Raw genomic sequence first — 16304 nt, forward strand, 5'->3', positions numbered from 1 at the left:
CGAGAGAGTATACAAAGCACTGGGCACACTGTCTTGGCAGATGGTTTGTCATAATAAACGTACTTACTATGTTTGAGAACTGGAAACTTGGTGTGGGTGGGGAGGAGAGGATTAGAAAGAAAGGAAGGAAGAAAATCCCTATTTGCATGATAATTAGATTGGGGATTGGGTTTCTAGGCTGGTTTCTGAATCTCTGTTCTGGAGAACTGCTGAGTCATCACAGCCTGGGGGGAGTACACGTTTGGTGAGCACGGAGGACACTCCAGGGAAGGGTGGTGGGTCGTTTTGTGCAGTGTGTGAAGCTCGACGTCACCGCCATGCGTTCTTGACAATATTGCCCAGTTGGCTTTCATAGTAGAGGGAGGGGAAAGATGTCTAAACTGCATTTTGATGAAGAGCCTCTTAGAGGCCAATAAAGACACATGGATTAAACAAAGCTGAGGCCTGGGGACGTTTATCTGACCAGCCTCCTGCCTGTGCTGTTATCAGCGGTTTCCTGTGATGCTCTTGTTATATCATCTAGAAGGATTTCTGACAACCAAGGGTTTGTTTGTCCAGCCAGTGATGAGCTTCTTGGTGCTTTTTTCGCATCTGTTTTTCCAAATTTCAGTGTGAATCACTCTAAAGAGCTATGAGATTCTTCTCCACAGCCCTGGAGATTGAAGAGTATACTGACAAGACGAAAAGGTTGTGGGGGTGGGGGTGGGATATGGCCAGAGCCCAGGCCTCAGCGGTGGCCCCCCCCACCAGCATCGCAAAAAACCCCCAGGTCATTGCTCTAAGGACTCATAGCCAGTATCTCCGTCAGGTTCAGGTTCGACAGCTAAGTCTACGATTTGCAGCAGCGTGAATGGACAGTAACTCTTTCTAAAAGAAGATTACACAGCTAGCTGACATCAATGGAAATCAGCTTAGATTCTGAAGAACTACAAGCTTTATATGAATCATTTGATGTGGGATATGGCCTTCCCTGACATAGAAAATCTGGAAAATAACGAAAGGGGCCAAAGAAGAAGAAGAAATACCCTGATCCCCAGTCCCACCCCTCATTCCACGCCCTCCCTCAGGTAGCTCTTTGAGCTTTCTCTGTGCTAGGCCATATTATATTGCTTTGCAGTGACTTGTCTTTTTATGTCAGTTACCTGCAAGCCAGAGACATATGCTATCGTTTTGTGTGTCTGCTCCGGACTGGGTATCACATAGGCTCAAAGCAGTCCGAACCGGAGGGGTTTTCTTCCTCCTTGATGAGAAGAAAGAGCACAAGCTTTGAAGTCAGGCCTTGATTCAAATATTCACTCTCTGTATTAGTTTTCTGTTGCTGTATAACAAATAACCACAAACACAGCAGCCGAAAACATCCCCCATTTCTTAGCTCACAGTTCTGTAGGAGGAGAACAGGATGGAGGATCTCACCAGGCCCAAGAACTTAAGGTGTCAGCAAGGCTGGCCTTTTACCTGGAAGTTTTGGGAAGAAGCCGCGTCTAGGTGCATTCAGGTTGTTGGCAGAAGCCAGTTCCTTCTGGCTGTAGGTCTGAGGCTCCCTTTTCCATGCTGGTCCGCCAGGGGCCACTCTCTCTCCGAGAGGCCCCCCTGCGTCCCTTCCCATCTGGCCCCTCCATGAGAGTCCACATGGAGTCCTTGTCGCACCTGAGTCTCTCCCTTCCTCTCTGCTACCTTGAATCCTCGAAAGGTTTTGACTGAGATTTAAATAAGGCGAGGTAGTAAGGTCCTAGACGGTGTTTTGTGAGGGTTAATTCTTTTTAACCCTTCTCTCGTTAAGCCAGTTTTATTTGGAATCTATCTTGTCTAATTCAGATACAGCAAAATTGCAAAGGGCCATCTTTATCTGAAGTTCTTGTCATTCTAAGAAGTTGTCATGATTCATCATTTTTCTGTGCAGAGGCATAAAAAGAAACAAGCGGGCAACGTGCCCTCATCGTAACTTTGCTGTTTTTTCCGTCCTTCCCCCACCCCAGCCCTGCAGCTTTGGTGTCTCGAGCTCAGCTGCTGTCTCTGGGAGCGCTGGGGGTGGGGGCAAGAGCTAGTTGCCTGTGTCCTCTGACAAGTGGTGGCTTCTGGTCCCGAAGCCGGCCTGCCGGCACCTGGCCCCTGCCACTCAGCGGGGGAGCCCAGCCCAGGCGGCGGAGAGGATGAGGAGGGCGCCCGGGCCGGCCTGACTGCTCACCAGCTCTCTGCCTCTCCCTTCTGTACTTCCTCAGGAGATCCTCAGCGAGCTCACGCTGGATGCCCTGCTGGACATGAACGAGGTCAAGGTGAAGGAGACGCTTCGGCGCTACGGGGCCAACGCCGAGGAGTGTAGCCGCCTGCAGTACGCCCTTGCCTGCCTGCGGAAAGTGACAGGTCTGGGTAGGTAGGACTGGCCTCCCCAGTGCTGAGGCCGGCCCCATCGGCTCCCTGTCCCTCCAGCGGGGCTGAAATAGCAGGCTTCCCTCTCCAGGCCTGTCCTGCTTCCCTGGGGCCACTGACGCGGGTGGGGCAAGTATGGCCCAGGGTTTCTGGGGCAGCTTGGAAAGGCCAGAGAGTGTGTGATCTGAGATAGAGGATTTGCATCCCGACTGCTCTGGCTAGGATGAACCAAGGGAAGCTTTTGCCATCATCAGAGACCCCAGTCCTGTCCACTGGGTGGGCCCTGTGTGATTTCCCCTGTTTTGAGCACATCTGTTGGGCTCTGACCCTCCCTCAGCTCCCTGCATTCCAGCCCCCTCCCCAGCCCAGCTCACCCCCAGTCTGCTCCCTACCTTCTCCTGTCCCCATTGGCTGCTGGGCTGTGTGCTCAGAAGGCAGAAGCATGATGAGAGAAATTGTGTGGTGTTTCAGCTGTGAGTGTGTACATGGCCGCCCCAGGCAAAGTGTGTCATCCTGGCATTATGAGGAGTTCCTTGGGAATTATTTACAGGCTTTTTAAATCTTGCCTTGGAAACGGCTTTAAATGCCGTGATTTCACGTTCCCAATACGATACCGATAAGGCTTTACAGTAAGCCTAATGAATGGAATTAGTCCCATTTTTAATGATCGGAGCCACCTGTCTTATTTCTGGCTGACTGAGGCTTAAGGAAGCTACTGGGGTTTATATTCTGCTTGATCCCCCCACGAGGGGATTGGGCTTGATTTCTTCCTGGACCCCATTGTCCCAAGTCCTCCTCTGAACACAGAGCCCAGCGTGGAGAGCCTCACTCAGTTCTGAAGACCTCGACAGGCCAGGCCTCCTAGCAGGGGCTACAGAATAAACGTGAGAGAGACATAGTCCACATTCTCATTCCCACATTTTATAGAGGAGATGGAGCCCAAAGAGGGGAAAGGGCTTCGCTGAGGACACCCAGCAGTGGGTGACAGAGCTGGGATTCCAGCCTCAGTCTTTGTGGGTGGCTAGCTTGTTTCCACATTGTGGGAACTTAGAAGTACTTGCCATCCAAGCTGGGACTGGGGTGGGTAACTTGTCAGCCTTCCCTCCTTATGCCTGAATTGTAAAGAATTGTGGAGGAACCAGCAGTCGAGGAGGGGTGGTGACCTATTTGTGTTGGGAAGGTGACTGCCTGTCCTAGGTGCCAAGCTAGGGGGATCACCAACTCATTAACGCTAATTTATGAAGCCAGGCACTTGACATGTGTGTGGCAACACCTTTTTTTTTTTTTTTTTAAGATTTTATTTATTTATTTGAGAGAGAGAGCATGAGAGGGAGGAGGGTCAGAGGGAGAAGCAGACTCCCTGCAGGGAGCCCGATGTGGGCCTCGATCACAGGACTCCAGGATCATGACCTAAGCTGAAGGCAGTCGCTTACCCAACTGAGCCACCCAGGCGCCCCAAGTGGCAACACCTTTTTAAGTGGTGGTGGGGAGAGCCTCTTCTAGCTGGAGCATCAGAGGCATTGGGTGAGTTATCTGGGGTCCCACACGTGGCACGCCCCAGAGCTGGGTTTCTTCCTCAGAGGGTGCTTTTCTACTATGCCCCAGAGGAGGCCTCTGGGGAGGACAGGGTCTTTTCCACATCCTTCTCATCTGGTCTCAGCTTGTGGTACCTCTACGTCCACAAGAGGGTCCTGGCCACACCTCATCCAAATGCGTCTGCCCAGCGGTGACCATACTCCTAGGGCACCTGCTGGGGACTGGGTGGGGACTGTGATCACCCTGCCTCTCAGATCATGTGGTCATAGTCTTAATTACAACTAACTGGGCTTGGTGAGAGCAGTCTAATTGCAGTAAAGATGGACCGTGGAATCCATTTGTCTCAGCCCAGCACTCCTAGAATCTGTGGGACCTCGGTCTGTGACTTAACCCCACCGTGCCTCAGTTTCCTCATCTGTACGGTGGAGGTCATAACAGCATTCTCTCATCGTGTTGTTGTAAGGATGAAATGAGTGACCGTCAAGTACTTAGACCAGAGCCTGGCATATATTAGTGCTCTTTTCAGTATTAGGTTTGCGGGGTCATGGAAAGTGTTGAACGCATTTGCCTTGTGGCCCCTGGTCTTAAGAAAGGTGAGTGAAGGATGGTTCTCCGTGCCAGTGTCCAGTGAATAAGGGAGATCATTTCTGCTGATGCTTCGGTCCCTCATCCATAGCACACGTCTCTAATCACTCCCCAGCTCTTCCTACTGAGTGACTCCAGAATCATTCTCGAGAGCCACTGCCAGATAACTAGTGTTCGCGTGTGTGTCGAGACCCATGTGCCATCCCTGGGCGGCTCAAAGCAGCAGAGATTAAATGGGCAGTCTGAAGCGTTTGGGACTCGTTTCCTTGGGTGGCGGACTTGTGCATGGATCATGGAACTCGATCTTCCATCCCCTCAGGAAGAGATAGGCCAGAGCCTCCGGGAGTCTAGTCTCTAAGTTACAGTTGTGGCTGCAGGTTCTACAAGAGCAAACACAAGGAACACACGGACTGAGTCACTCACTCCATGGAGTTGATTCCTGAGAAGAAAGTCCTGAGGCAGTGCAGTAGGGGAAAGGGTCCTTGAGGAGGGAGGACATGTACAAAGAGCCCTTGAGTGTTGTGAAGGCCAGTTTCTCTCCACCATCCCTGATCAATGGCGTCCGGGCTGGGCTGGAGCACCTCTGATGACACAGAGCTCTTTTGCTTGCCAGACTGAGCTGTATTTGTAGGCCATTCAGGATGGACAGCCTTGTGGGAGGAGGCCTAGTGCCGCGGTCGGGACCAAGGGCGCTGTTCCTGTCCCACCTCACGCTTAGCCGCCTGACCTCGTCAGCGTTCCTGGCCTCCCTGACGTGCTGGGAAGACTGAGCGATACAGGGGAGAAAGCACAAAGCGGAATAACTCCAGTGTGGAAGTTCATTTTGTCTTGAGTCAACATCGACCTATCGATACTTTCCCCTCACTGGTAAAATAAGGAGGGAGGTGTCTTTTGCTTCCCCACATCGGGGTCTCTGTAGACAGGCTCCTTTCTCCCTGCCCCCAACCCTTTGATATCTCCCCATCCCTTATAAGCTCCAACCTAAAGTCCTTGGCGAGGCCTCCGAGACCCCTCCTGAGCTGGCCTCTTGCAGCTCTCTGGCTCGTCCTGACCTCTCCAGGCACGAGGAACTCCTCGTAGTCACCAGAAGGTGCTGTGGGCTCCCTGCCTTTGCATGTACTATTTCCTCTGCCTGGTGCACCTGCTTCACCTTCTCCAGGTGGCTCAGCCCAAACGCCACCACCTCTGGGAAGCCCCCGACCTCCAGGCTAGTTATGGTCCCCCTTCTCCATGCTCCCTCAGGGCCTGGGCGTCTCTGTCTCAGCACACTGCTGTCCTGCGCTTTGGACTGTCTGAGCACAGTGGATGTCTTTTTTCATGGCCTGACACCCGGCATCCAGCATATGCTCGAATGAATGGACAGACTGGGTCGCTGAGTTGGAACTGCCCAGAGCCTCAAGGTCTCAGGGGTCCACTGTGTGGGCAGCCAAAAGTCACGGGTGCCTCTCGGAAGGAATTGGCTATTGATCCTCTTCTAACCAGATCTCTGTCCTATAGCAAATTCCCAGGGCAGATTACTACTGAAGGTTGATATGCCCCTTTCCTGGTGTTTGAATTTTCTTGACATGGAGTTATCCCCTTCGAGCACCCCAGCTTCCCCTTCTTGACTCTTAAAGATCAGTTGCCACTTCCCTCTCTGTGGTCACCCATTTTGGGGTTGGGTTTCCCAGCTTGCTCCCCGCAGACCTGCCAGCAAGAACCCTAGACGAGCCATTCTCTCTGGTCCTCATTTCCCATCTATAAAATGGGGACGGTAATATCTGAGCTGGTGGCCTCACAGTCACAGACGACACGGGTGGTGATGTGTGTGCTCGAGAGGCCTGTATAAAGGCTTCGAGTCGAAGCCTGCCGAGAAGGGACCGTGCAGCCCTGGGCAAGGTGTTAACCTCGGGGCCCTGGCCACCTCACCTAGCTAGTAAGTCCCTCTAGTTCTGACCATGTGTGACTCGACTTCTTGGCCCACAGGAGGAGAGCACAAAGAGGACTCAGGCTGGAGTTCATTGGATGCCCGGCGGGAAAGCAGCTCAGGGCCTTCCGCGGACGCCCTCTCGCCGGCCAGCCTGCCTTGGCCCCCAGGGGGCGCCCAGCTGGGCAGAATGGGCGGCAGCACCCAGGGCCCACGCTCCGTGTCTGTGTCCGCTCTGCCCACCTCGGACTCCCCGATCCCCGGCCCCTGTGAGGGCCTCTCGGACACCTGTATCCTCCTGCACACCAGTGGCCGGCTGACCCCCCGGGCCCTGCACAGCTTCATCACCCCCCCGACCACGCCCCAGCTGCGAAGGCACACCAAGCTGAAACCGCCGCGGACGCCGCCCCCGCCCAGCCGCAAGGTTTTTCAGCTGCTGCCCAGCTTCCCCACGCTCACCCGGAGCAAGTCCCACGAGTCTCAGCTGGGGAACCGTATTGACGAGGTCTCCCCGATGAGGTGAGTGTTCCCGCCAGGCTGGTGCTCAGTGTGCCATCCACTGAAAGTTCTGTCTACGGTTTTCTCATCATAAAGGGAATATGGGCTTTATTTTCAAAGGACAAATAAAATCAACCGACCTAGAAGGGTGCAAAGGGAAAAGTGCCTCTGTGTCTCAGTCCACTCTCCAGGCTTTGTTAGCAGTTTGGACTGAATCCTGCCTGCTAGGTTCTTTTCTGGACGTGTGCACGCACACACACACAGAATGGTACCATGCGTCAGTCAGGACAGACTGGGTTCTGCTGCAGTAACCCCTAGCTCTCTGGGTCTTAAAATGACAAAGATCTAGTTTTTGCTCATGCCACTTGTCCACTGTGAGTCGGCCTCATTCCATGTCCCAGGCTGACAGAACAGCCACTTTCTGGAACACTGTCTGTAACATTCCACTAGGGCAGAGGAAAAAAGAATTTTAGCTGTTACACACTAGTAATTACGTGCTCTTTCCTGCAAGTTGCACTCACCATTCATGGCCCCACCCAAACAAAGGAACCAAGAAATGTAATTCTCTCTTGTGCCCAGGTAGGAAGAACTGGAATATCTGGCTGAAACCTCTAATGATTATCAAATACTATGTACTCTATTCTAGAACCTATTTTTTTTTCCTCCAAAGGTTTATTCATTTATTTGAGAGAGAGAGCACGCAAACACGAGCTGGGGGAGGGCCAGAGGGAGAGGGAGAGAGAATCTCCAGCAGACTCCCACTGAGCGCAGAGCCCGACGTGGGGTTCGATCTCACAACCCTGAGATCACGACCTGAGCTGAAACCAAGAGTCGGATGCTTAACCAGCTGAGCCACCCAGGTGCCCCTAACCTGTTTTTTTCCACTTACCTTGATATCTGAGAACTTCACGTCCATATATCTTAAAATATGTTACTCTTTTATGTAAAAAATGTTCTTAACCTATATGCTTAAATAGGTACTAATGGTGACATAGTCCAAGACACAGAAGCTTCATAGCTCCTGTAGTTTGTAGGGGCCGACGGTGTGCGGTTTCCCCCACCATTTTTCCTCAGTCACCCCGTTCCCCTTGCAGAGCCAACCAGGTTATCAAGTTTGCATATACCTATAGTTATTCAAACTACCTCATCTTTTTAACTTCATATCATTGCATCGTATAGTTTTAACTATCTTCTGTCAGGTCATTCTCTGTTCTGCTACTGTAAGAATTGCCCTCGTCAGTGTACTCTTGTGGGCAGGGCAGAGGGGAAGGAAGGAGTTTTCTTTGGGTGCTCCTACCTTCTTGTACCTCTGAGGGTTGAGGACTTGGCTTTTCTCCTGACACGGGCTCTCCTCTTCTGGTCTTAGGTAGGCTTGCTCCCCGTGTCCCAGTGTAGGCTGTCCTGGGTCCCTTATGGGATGGGCCCTGGACATCTCTGATGGTTTTGAGTATGTCACCCAAGGAGAGAAATCCATGCTGTGACCTACCCTGCCACTCCTCATCAGCCTGTCCTGCTGGGGCCCGGTCCTCCCCCACACCCCCCAGAAGGGACTGCAGCCTTCCTCCCCTTCTGGATCCTCCTCTCCCAGAGAGTATAACTACCATGGGGACACATGGATGTGGGTCATCAGAGGGCATCTCATTGGGTAAACCCAATGCGTCTGTTTCTCATCTTCCCCTGAGAAGAGCATCAGAAGGACTCTGGTCTCATTCTGGGCTCTGGGCGGAGAACAGAGCCTCAGGCAGATGACTCCACGTCCTCAGATCCCACAGCTGGTGAGGTGGGCCTCACCCTGGGATTCTGAGTCGAGTCCACACAGAGCCACTAGAACTAGTGCTGACACGGATACTCAGGTCACCTTGTTGCTCTCAGTGAGCCCAGAGGGTGGACTAGGTGGCCTGGATCTCCCCCAGTTTTCTTCGCTGCCGGGATAGTGGCACCCCTTGAGGAGGCTGGCGCAGGGCATGTCCCCATCTGGCCCTCCTTGAGGGCCGCCTTTCTGTGCTCACAACTGTTCTCGTCCTCCTGCCCCAGCCACTTCCCCGTCTCCTGCCTGGACCCTGAGCACCCCTCCCCGCAGGGCTCTGGGCGGGCTGTCCCCGCTTGCGGGTGTGTGACCTGGGGAGACTGTGAGGCTGTTTGCTCAGTTGTGAAACGGAGTGAACCCTACCAGGCTGCGTGTCTGGCGAGGCTTAGACAAGCTAATGTAGGCAGCGCGAAGCACAGGGGTAGCTCCAGTGCCCACGGGGGGTAACTTCTAGCCCTTTCCATTGAGCCCTTTCCATTGATCCATAGTCAGGCGGCCAGCTTGGCCCCACGCACCAGGGACTCAAAGCCCTCAACTGAGCACATTGCCCGCTCCCTCCAGGGCGCGGCCGGGGGGGTTCTGGGGAACATGCTGAGTCAGCATGGTGACATCATCCCACTCTCTCTTTTTTGTCTCCTGCAGGTTTGGTAAGAGTGATTCATTTTCGTCCCCTCTGCCACCCGGGAGAATCGTGTTTGTGTTGCTGTCCCTGTCAGGGGTGGATTTCCTTGACCCTCTCTCAGCCTACTCGGCCTTTCCACCATCCAGCAGCAGAGGTGCTGGGAAACGCCTCGGGAACTAGCCCTCGGACAGGTGGCCTCAGCCCAGCCAGGAGCCGCTCTCTGCGAAGCAGTGGCCTGGAGAGCATCTTGGGCCGTGGACAGTCCCCACTCAGGCCCTGTCTGTAGCTGGCCATCCCCACAGGTGACCTCTGGCAGGGAGCCTTGCGTACTGGGCTGCGGCAGTCACCCAGAGGCGCGCCATCGGTCTGGTGTAGGTGGATGTCAGCTGATGTCCTGGGACCCCTCTTCTCAGGAGAGAGGCAACCCGGAGGCAGGAATGTGGCTTGACTCTGCATGAGGCCCCAGGAGATGGGAGGGTGTGAATGGGAAGGCCCCTTTGGGAGGGGCGGAGGGAGCCCCGGCGGCCCCCCATCCCTTTTTCCAGCCGTCCACCTCCAGGTTGGAAGCAGGGTCTTGCACTGGGCTGCACTGTAGGGCTTCTCTCTCCTGAGGCAGAGCAGAGGGCAGCAACCATGCCTCTGGGGTCTGCTTTGAATTATCTCCCTGGAAATGCAGAGATGTCTGGTTTGGGCCTGAGCAAAATAGCCATTTATTTTTGTCCTATCCTGAGCTGGCTAAGCGGAGTGACCGAGCTGTCAGCAGGGTCTCAGTGACAGCGGGGGGGGGAGACAGGATGGCAGGCCAGAACTCTGCCAAAATGAAGCTGGCTGCCGGCTTACCATGGGGGCATAGGGCATAGGGCGAGCAAGGAGGGAGGCTGCGCTGCCCCTTCCCTGGAGCACGGGTGCAAACTTCAGCACCTTGGGGGAGAATCGAGCACCCACATCCCTGGGACAGCCCATCCTGTCAGCCTCCCGGTTGCTGCAGTAACTCAGGGACCGCAGCAGTGAGACTTCAGGGCGAGTGTTTCATCTAGATCCGGGGCACCTGATGCCTGGCCCACGTGCCATCTCCCCTCCCTCCTGTCCCACGCCCGCAGCAGACATTACGAGTCAATCATAGCGGGTATATGTGGTTGAAATCTCGTTTTTCCAGAGTCCCTTTCTCTTAGGCTGGCAGCCTAACCCCTTTTGGACCCATGTGCTTTGCTGGCTTTGGCTGCTCCCAGTGACCTGGGTCCCAGGAGGGAGTTGGGACAAGTCAGCTCCAGGGCAGACGTGCCAGAGAGAGCTGGGCTAGTGTGATGGTGGGTTCCTGAATGACCACGGGGTAGAGAGGGCCCTTTGGTCCTGATCAGACTCCCCTTGGTATGGAAGGAGGAGTCAGCACCTGCAGCTCGCCCTCGCTATGTGCTCAGGTATATGGTACTTGGCATTAGGTGAACCAGCACTTAATGAGCACCAGGTGTGTGCCCGGCCAGCACATTTTGGAGGGGGGGTTGTTGCCGACTCCGAGGACAGGAGATGGCCGCACATCCCTCAAGCACCACGTTCCTGACTTATCTGGGTTATGGTTCCTTTTGATAACTGGATAACAGTTTAGACCCTCCTTCCAGGGAAAAGCCCACAAAGCTTACCAGTCCAGAGTGTTTCCCAGAACCCCTGAAGCCCATCAGGACGCAGTTGAGAGCCCGTCCTCCAGGGGGAGCTAGGCGGTGCTGAGTAGGGGCAGAAGCAGGACCGGGAAGAGGGGGAGGAGCAGGGGTGCCCAGGCAGAGACAGGGCAGGAGGCGGTGGGACATGTGGGCTGCCATGGAGGGGTCGCCTCCAGCTGCCCCTCCACTGCCTGACCTGTAAGGCATGAACACTGGGGATGCTGTTCTAATGGGGAACGCAGGATTAGGACAGGGAGAGCCTAGGGTGCCCTCCAGGAAGGCAGACGGAATGCTCGCCTCAAAGCTCGTGGCCTGAGTGAGACTCCTCTGGAAGCCAGTGGGACTGGCCCATGTGGGGCTCTGGTGAAGCTTCACCGTGTCCTTGCTCTGCCTGCCAGGGTCTGGCACTGGAGGCTCTGAGAGCAAAATCTCCAGGTGCTTGTGGTTGTAAAGGTACTGGGTGTGCTAACCAGCCCCAAGCCGTCTGCCGGCGAGGGCCAGAGACCTCCTACCCACTAAACAAGAGACCCGCATTAAGTGCTTGCAAACAGTGACCTATGGATGCATCCATGCGGGAGTGCAAGAGGTGGACATCGGTGGACATCGGTGGAGACTTCTGTCCTCACCATTGCTTTGCCTTCTGCCTTTCAAGGCTGCCTTCCCCTAAAGCTAGGAGCCACACAGGGATGGTGTCCGAACCATGGGCGGAGACCAGGCAGTAACGTTCCCAGGAATAGCAGGGCCAAGCATGAGCTACGCTGCCCCATTGGTCTCCCTGGCCTGTCCCTGTTTTGAATGTTCAGGGACACCTTTATCTACTGTTCACTAAGTCCTCTCACCCACCCAGCCTGTGCTCTGTGACCTAGAGGGCCACGGAAACAGGCCTCCTCAGCCGACCTGGCCTCTTTCCCTGCAGATCTCCCACATGGATCCCCACAGATGGTACGAAGGGATATCGGGCTGTCGGTGACTCACAGGTAGGTCCAGCCAGGCTGGGATGGGGAGGGGGCCCAGAGCTGGGCTGGGGCCTGCATGGGCTGGGGCCCCCACTGAGGGGTCGCTCTTCATGGCGGGGGGGGGAGATCTATCCTGATCCCTGTTTCTCAGGGCTTTTTGCCTCTGGTCTGTCCATCACCTCTGTGAACACAGCCCTGCACCCACCTGGAGCCCCTGCCCGTCACCAGTGGCTGTATGGGCTTGCTGGACCCTCCCCGACCCCACCCCTGCACTGAGGGAAAACACAGGCCTCGGTCTCAGGGAGGAGGAGCTGAGAGCTTCCTGCAGGTCCAGCATGAGATCATGCGGGGCCTACAGCTGGCCGCACATCAGAGCCCATGAAGCTTTGAAACCCCAGACTCCCGTGGCCCATCCCTAAAGTTCTCGGCTTGGCAGTCTGGATTTCCAACAACTTCTAGGGACTCTGGTGGCCGGTGCGTGTTGGCATGGGCTGATATGGGCCCACGACATGGACTGGCCCGAAGGCTTGGCCTCAGCACCTGTGAGGCTGGCATGTGTCACAAACAGCAGGTCTGTCATGCTGGACAACCTGCAAAACGACACCTCGGGATGCCTGTGCTCTGGCCGTCCCTGCTAAAGGCTGTCGGGAACACAACAGGGCACGCTTGTCAAGAGCTTTGTGACTTGCAGCAGCCTTTTGTTTCCCCCTGGAGCGTGAGCTGAGCTGCAGTGAGCCTGGGAGGCTGGCCTGGAATTCTTGCCCAGAGGTGGAGACCCGCTGGGGCTCTGGGGCCTGAGTAATTTGTCTGAGGTCACGCTGCCGGTAAGATAGCGCTTGAGTCCTGTGGCCGGCGCCCAGGCCCCTCTGGGGCCTCGTCAGGGCTGATCCCTGTACACCGGAGTCTTGCGGAAGAGAGGCTGTGGCTGAGGCACCACGATGGGGACCCCTGGATGCCTTACAAACCATTCTGTGTTCAGTTGTTACTATGATAGGCTCTGCTTTCAAAAAAATCTGTTCCTCCAACAATGTGAGTTCTTTCTGCCCTTCGGCCTCTCCACCCTGTGGACTGCCTTAGACTTTTTCTGTTTTTTCTCTGCCGGACAGCACCCACTCAACCCCTGTCCTTCCTTCCAATCTATCTTTTGTGTTTTTTTAACTTTTTAATTTTTGATTTAGTTTGGATTGAAAGATGTTCAAAAATCAAGAGGTGTAGAGGGTTATCCACGCGCTCCCCTCCTGCTGCTGCCCCCAGCCCTCTGGGTCCCCCTGTAGGCACATCTTGGTGGTTTCTTGAGATATTTTTATACAAGCAAATACGTATGTGTATTATACACACTGTTCTATTCTTTGCTTCTTTTCTTGTAAAGATGGAGGCATCATTTACGTAAAGCTGAGAGCCCAAATGCATTTTTACATATGGATACACCCATGTGTACCACCCAGGTGAAGCTCCAGAGCATTCTAGCCCTCCAAAAAATTGATCTTTGGCCCCTCCGGGTCCATCACACTACCGCCCAGGGGTTACTGTTCATTTCTGTCCTCATTGGTTACTTTTTCCTGTATTTGAACTTCATATAGATGGAGTTATGTTGTACTTTTTTTCCCTGATAATGTAATTTGGAGATCATTCTGTATTTGCACAAAAAGAGCTTTCTTATTTTGTTTCCTGGCCCCACGGTGTCCGATGGTGTGGGTGGATGGTACTTGGCATCGTCAGCCGCCTGCACACCTCAACAGCACAGGCTGTTCTCAGTTTTTTACTGCTGCAGACCCGCGGCGGGGCGTAACCTTGTCTGTACCTCATTTGACCCCCGCGGGAGTGTCTGTTGGATCAATTCCTACGACGGGAATCGCTCGGTATGCGCACTTGTAATTTCGATGGCTGCTGCCGGAGAGCTGGCATCCGTGACCACACTGACTGGGATTTTGGCAAGGATGACATTGTGGCTGGGAACTCTGAATGCCCAGGAGCAGGCAGTGGGCCTGGGCATCCCTGCCCTGGGAGAGGGCACCGGTCGCTCCGGGATGGAACCCAGTCTCCTGGTTTCCCGGGGGCCCTCCCCTGTCCAGGCTCTGGTCTCTGAGCCACGTGAGCGTTTTCCTGTGTCCACCTCCTGCAGGTTCTCCACCAAGTCTTGGCTGTCCCAGGTCTGCCACGTGTGCCAGAAGAGCATGATGTTCGGAGTGAAATGCAAGCATTGCAGGTGATGCGCGGAGGGTGGAAGGGGTGGGAGAGGCGAGTGAACTCCATACATTTAGTTTAGTACTTGATTCATCTTGGCCTTAGGTTAAGTCAGAGTTCACGGGAACCTCTTTGAGAGTTCTTAAAGCTACTATTTATAATTCCATTTGGCACACTGTGGTATAATCAGCCCTCTCTAGGAGATGAAGGAAGCATCGAGCAGGCATTCCCAGAAGAAGGGGAAATTTGAGGTGGGCTTTGAAGGTTGAGTAGAAGTTTACCAGGGAGACCAAGGAAGAAAGAGCATTCCAGGTATTGTACCCTGTACAAAGTCCGAGAGGAGTGGGAGGACTTTTCTGGAAACTCTGCAGAGTTCTGAAGTTTATCCTCATGTGTTAGCACACAAGATGGGGAGAAGGGTCAGGCGGGGGTGAAAACAGAGATGACTCGTGGTGTTCACAGAAGAGGAGAGTTCAGGGAGAATGTTGCTTCTATACAAACACAGCTTTCTTGTTTCGGACCATTGTGGTTTCTGGTGGGACAGAAGGACAAGGAAGGGAACAGCGCTGGGGGCAGAGTGTCCTTTGTTGCTTGCAGAGGATGGACCTGGAGTCTCTGCTCCCGGATCACTGCCCCTCCATTGCTTTGTGACCTGGGGCAAAATGCTTGCTCTTTCTGGGCCTCCTTTTCACAACTGGGCAGATGATTCCAGGTCCTTTATCTATCAGGATGGCTTCCAGATTCTGAGCTAGTGTTTGTAGGAAAAGCATTTAGGCTCCCGCCAGACCAGAGGCGACAGGTCTCATGCATGTCCGTTGGATAAATGGTGTTTTCCTGATGACTCCCCTGACCACCAAGGAGACACCACCAGAACTTTCCACCAGTCTAGGTCTTCTGTGGCTCCTGGCTTTATACTGGGGACCTCCCGCTCCCTTTCAAAATGCCTTTCACATGGAGAGCGTAGAATGACCTCTGAGCCCCACGCTCTTCGACGATCGTGATGTGAAGTTGGTAGGGCCCCACTGTCAACCCATTTGATTGTTGAGAACCCCAAGACAGGGTGCAGCAGATAGGACCAAATTGAGGGCCTAGGTCTTTCCATTTGGGCCTGTGCTGACCCTCAGACCATGTGGCCCGTGTTGGAATGCAGCGGGAGGGGCCGCCGCTTGCATCCCTGGGATCCCTTGGTCATGTAGACACTCTCCTTCTGATTCATCTTTTTTGTAAGTTCAGATTTTTGTCTCCAGTTTTCTGAATGTGAGTGGAGGGTGTCCTTTTCTTTAGAGAAGAGAAATAGACGTGTGACTCAACAACAAGTTAAAATGGGTATGATTAAAACTGCTTTGCTGGGAGGTTAGGCAGACAGTAGCTGCTAGGACGATCAACGTGGAATATTCCAGACGTCTGGGTTAATGGTTGTTGAGAAGTGCGTGGAGATCAAGGCAGTCGAGAGTGAGTGTTGCCCGGAGCCCCCGTGCATGCCCTGGGAGCCCCGAGTGGCCCTCCGTGCACTGACCCTGCCGCCGCCTTTCCACAGATTGAAATGTCATAACAAGTGTACAAAGGAAGCCCCTGCCTGTAGAATATCCTTCCTCCCACGTGAGTGTTCCACTCTTCTCTGCTTTCGGGGGCTGGGGTGGACTTTTCTGTAGCTTGATCTGCTCCCTGCTAATGGTTCCCACTTTTCCTTTTTACCTAGAACCTAGGCTTCGGAGGACGGAATCTGTCCCCTCGGATATCAACAACCCGGTGGACAGAGCAGCTGAGCCCCATTTCGGAACCCTCCCCAAAGCACTGACAAAGAAGGTACACGGGCGGTGGCCCGCCGGTCAGCTGCTTCTGCCGGGAGAAGCCCTCCCTGCCCCGGGGCTCCTCCTATAATGTGGGGGTCCGGCAGGGAAGTGGGGCATGCAACCCAAGGCCAGAGGGTGGCCTTCGGGGATCCTGTCGTTAGCCATTTCATAGACTTCATGTTGATGTCCAAATCGTAGTTAATTGCCTGTGACCTCCTTCCCCAGTTCAACGGAACATTTCCCGGGCACTTACTGTGAGTTGGGAACTTTTTTCATTGATCTTTCTTTTTATCTTCACAATAGCTCTAAAAATCACATGCTGCTATTAGCTCCATTTTAGATGAGGACCCTGAGCACAGGGCCCCCCCGTGAGCGAGGGCAGGCCCAGAGCAGGG

At 54.1% G+C, this 16304-nt stretch overlaps 1 protein-coding gene across 9 annotated transcripts in view; it reads left to right on the plus strand.

The window, feature by feature from the left end:
* The window catches only part of KSR1 (kinase suppressor of ras 1), a 146867-nt gene that overhangs the window by 101503 nt on the left and 29060 nt on the right, over nucleotides 1–16304 (plus strand). For all 9 annotated transcript variants that reach the window (XM_032429191.1, XM_032429194.1, XM_032429189.1 and 6 more), the window contains 7 exons: nucleotides 2220–2367; nucleotides 6454–6913; nucleotides 9342–9346; nucleotides 11893–11953; nucleotides 14055–14138; nucleotides 15654–15715; nucleotides 15816–15922. In XM_032429191.1, the coding sequence (XP_032285082.1) occupies nucleotides 2220–2367; nucleotides 6454–6913; nucleotides 9342–9346; nucleotides 11893–11953; nucleotides 14055–14138; nucleotides 15654–15715; nucleotides 15816–15922 (927 nt within the window). The remainder of the gene's footprint in view (nucleotides 1–2219; nucleotides 2368–6453; nucleotides 6914–9341; nucleotides 9347–11892; nucleotides 11954–14054; nucleotides 14139–15653; nucleotides 15716–15815; nucleotides 15923–16304) is intronic.

The sequence above is a fragment of the Phoca vitulina genome, unplaced genomic scaffold (genome assembly GCF_004348235.1).
Source record: "Phoca vitulina isolate PV1807 unplaced genomic scaffold, GSC_HSeal_1.0 scaffold40, whole genome shotgun sequence".
Taxonomy (NCBI): Eukaryota; Metazoa; Chordata; class Mammalia; order Carnivora; family Phocidae; genus Phoca; species Phoca vitulina.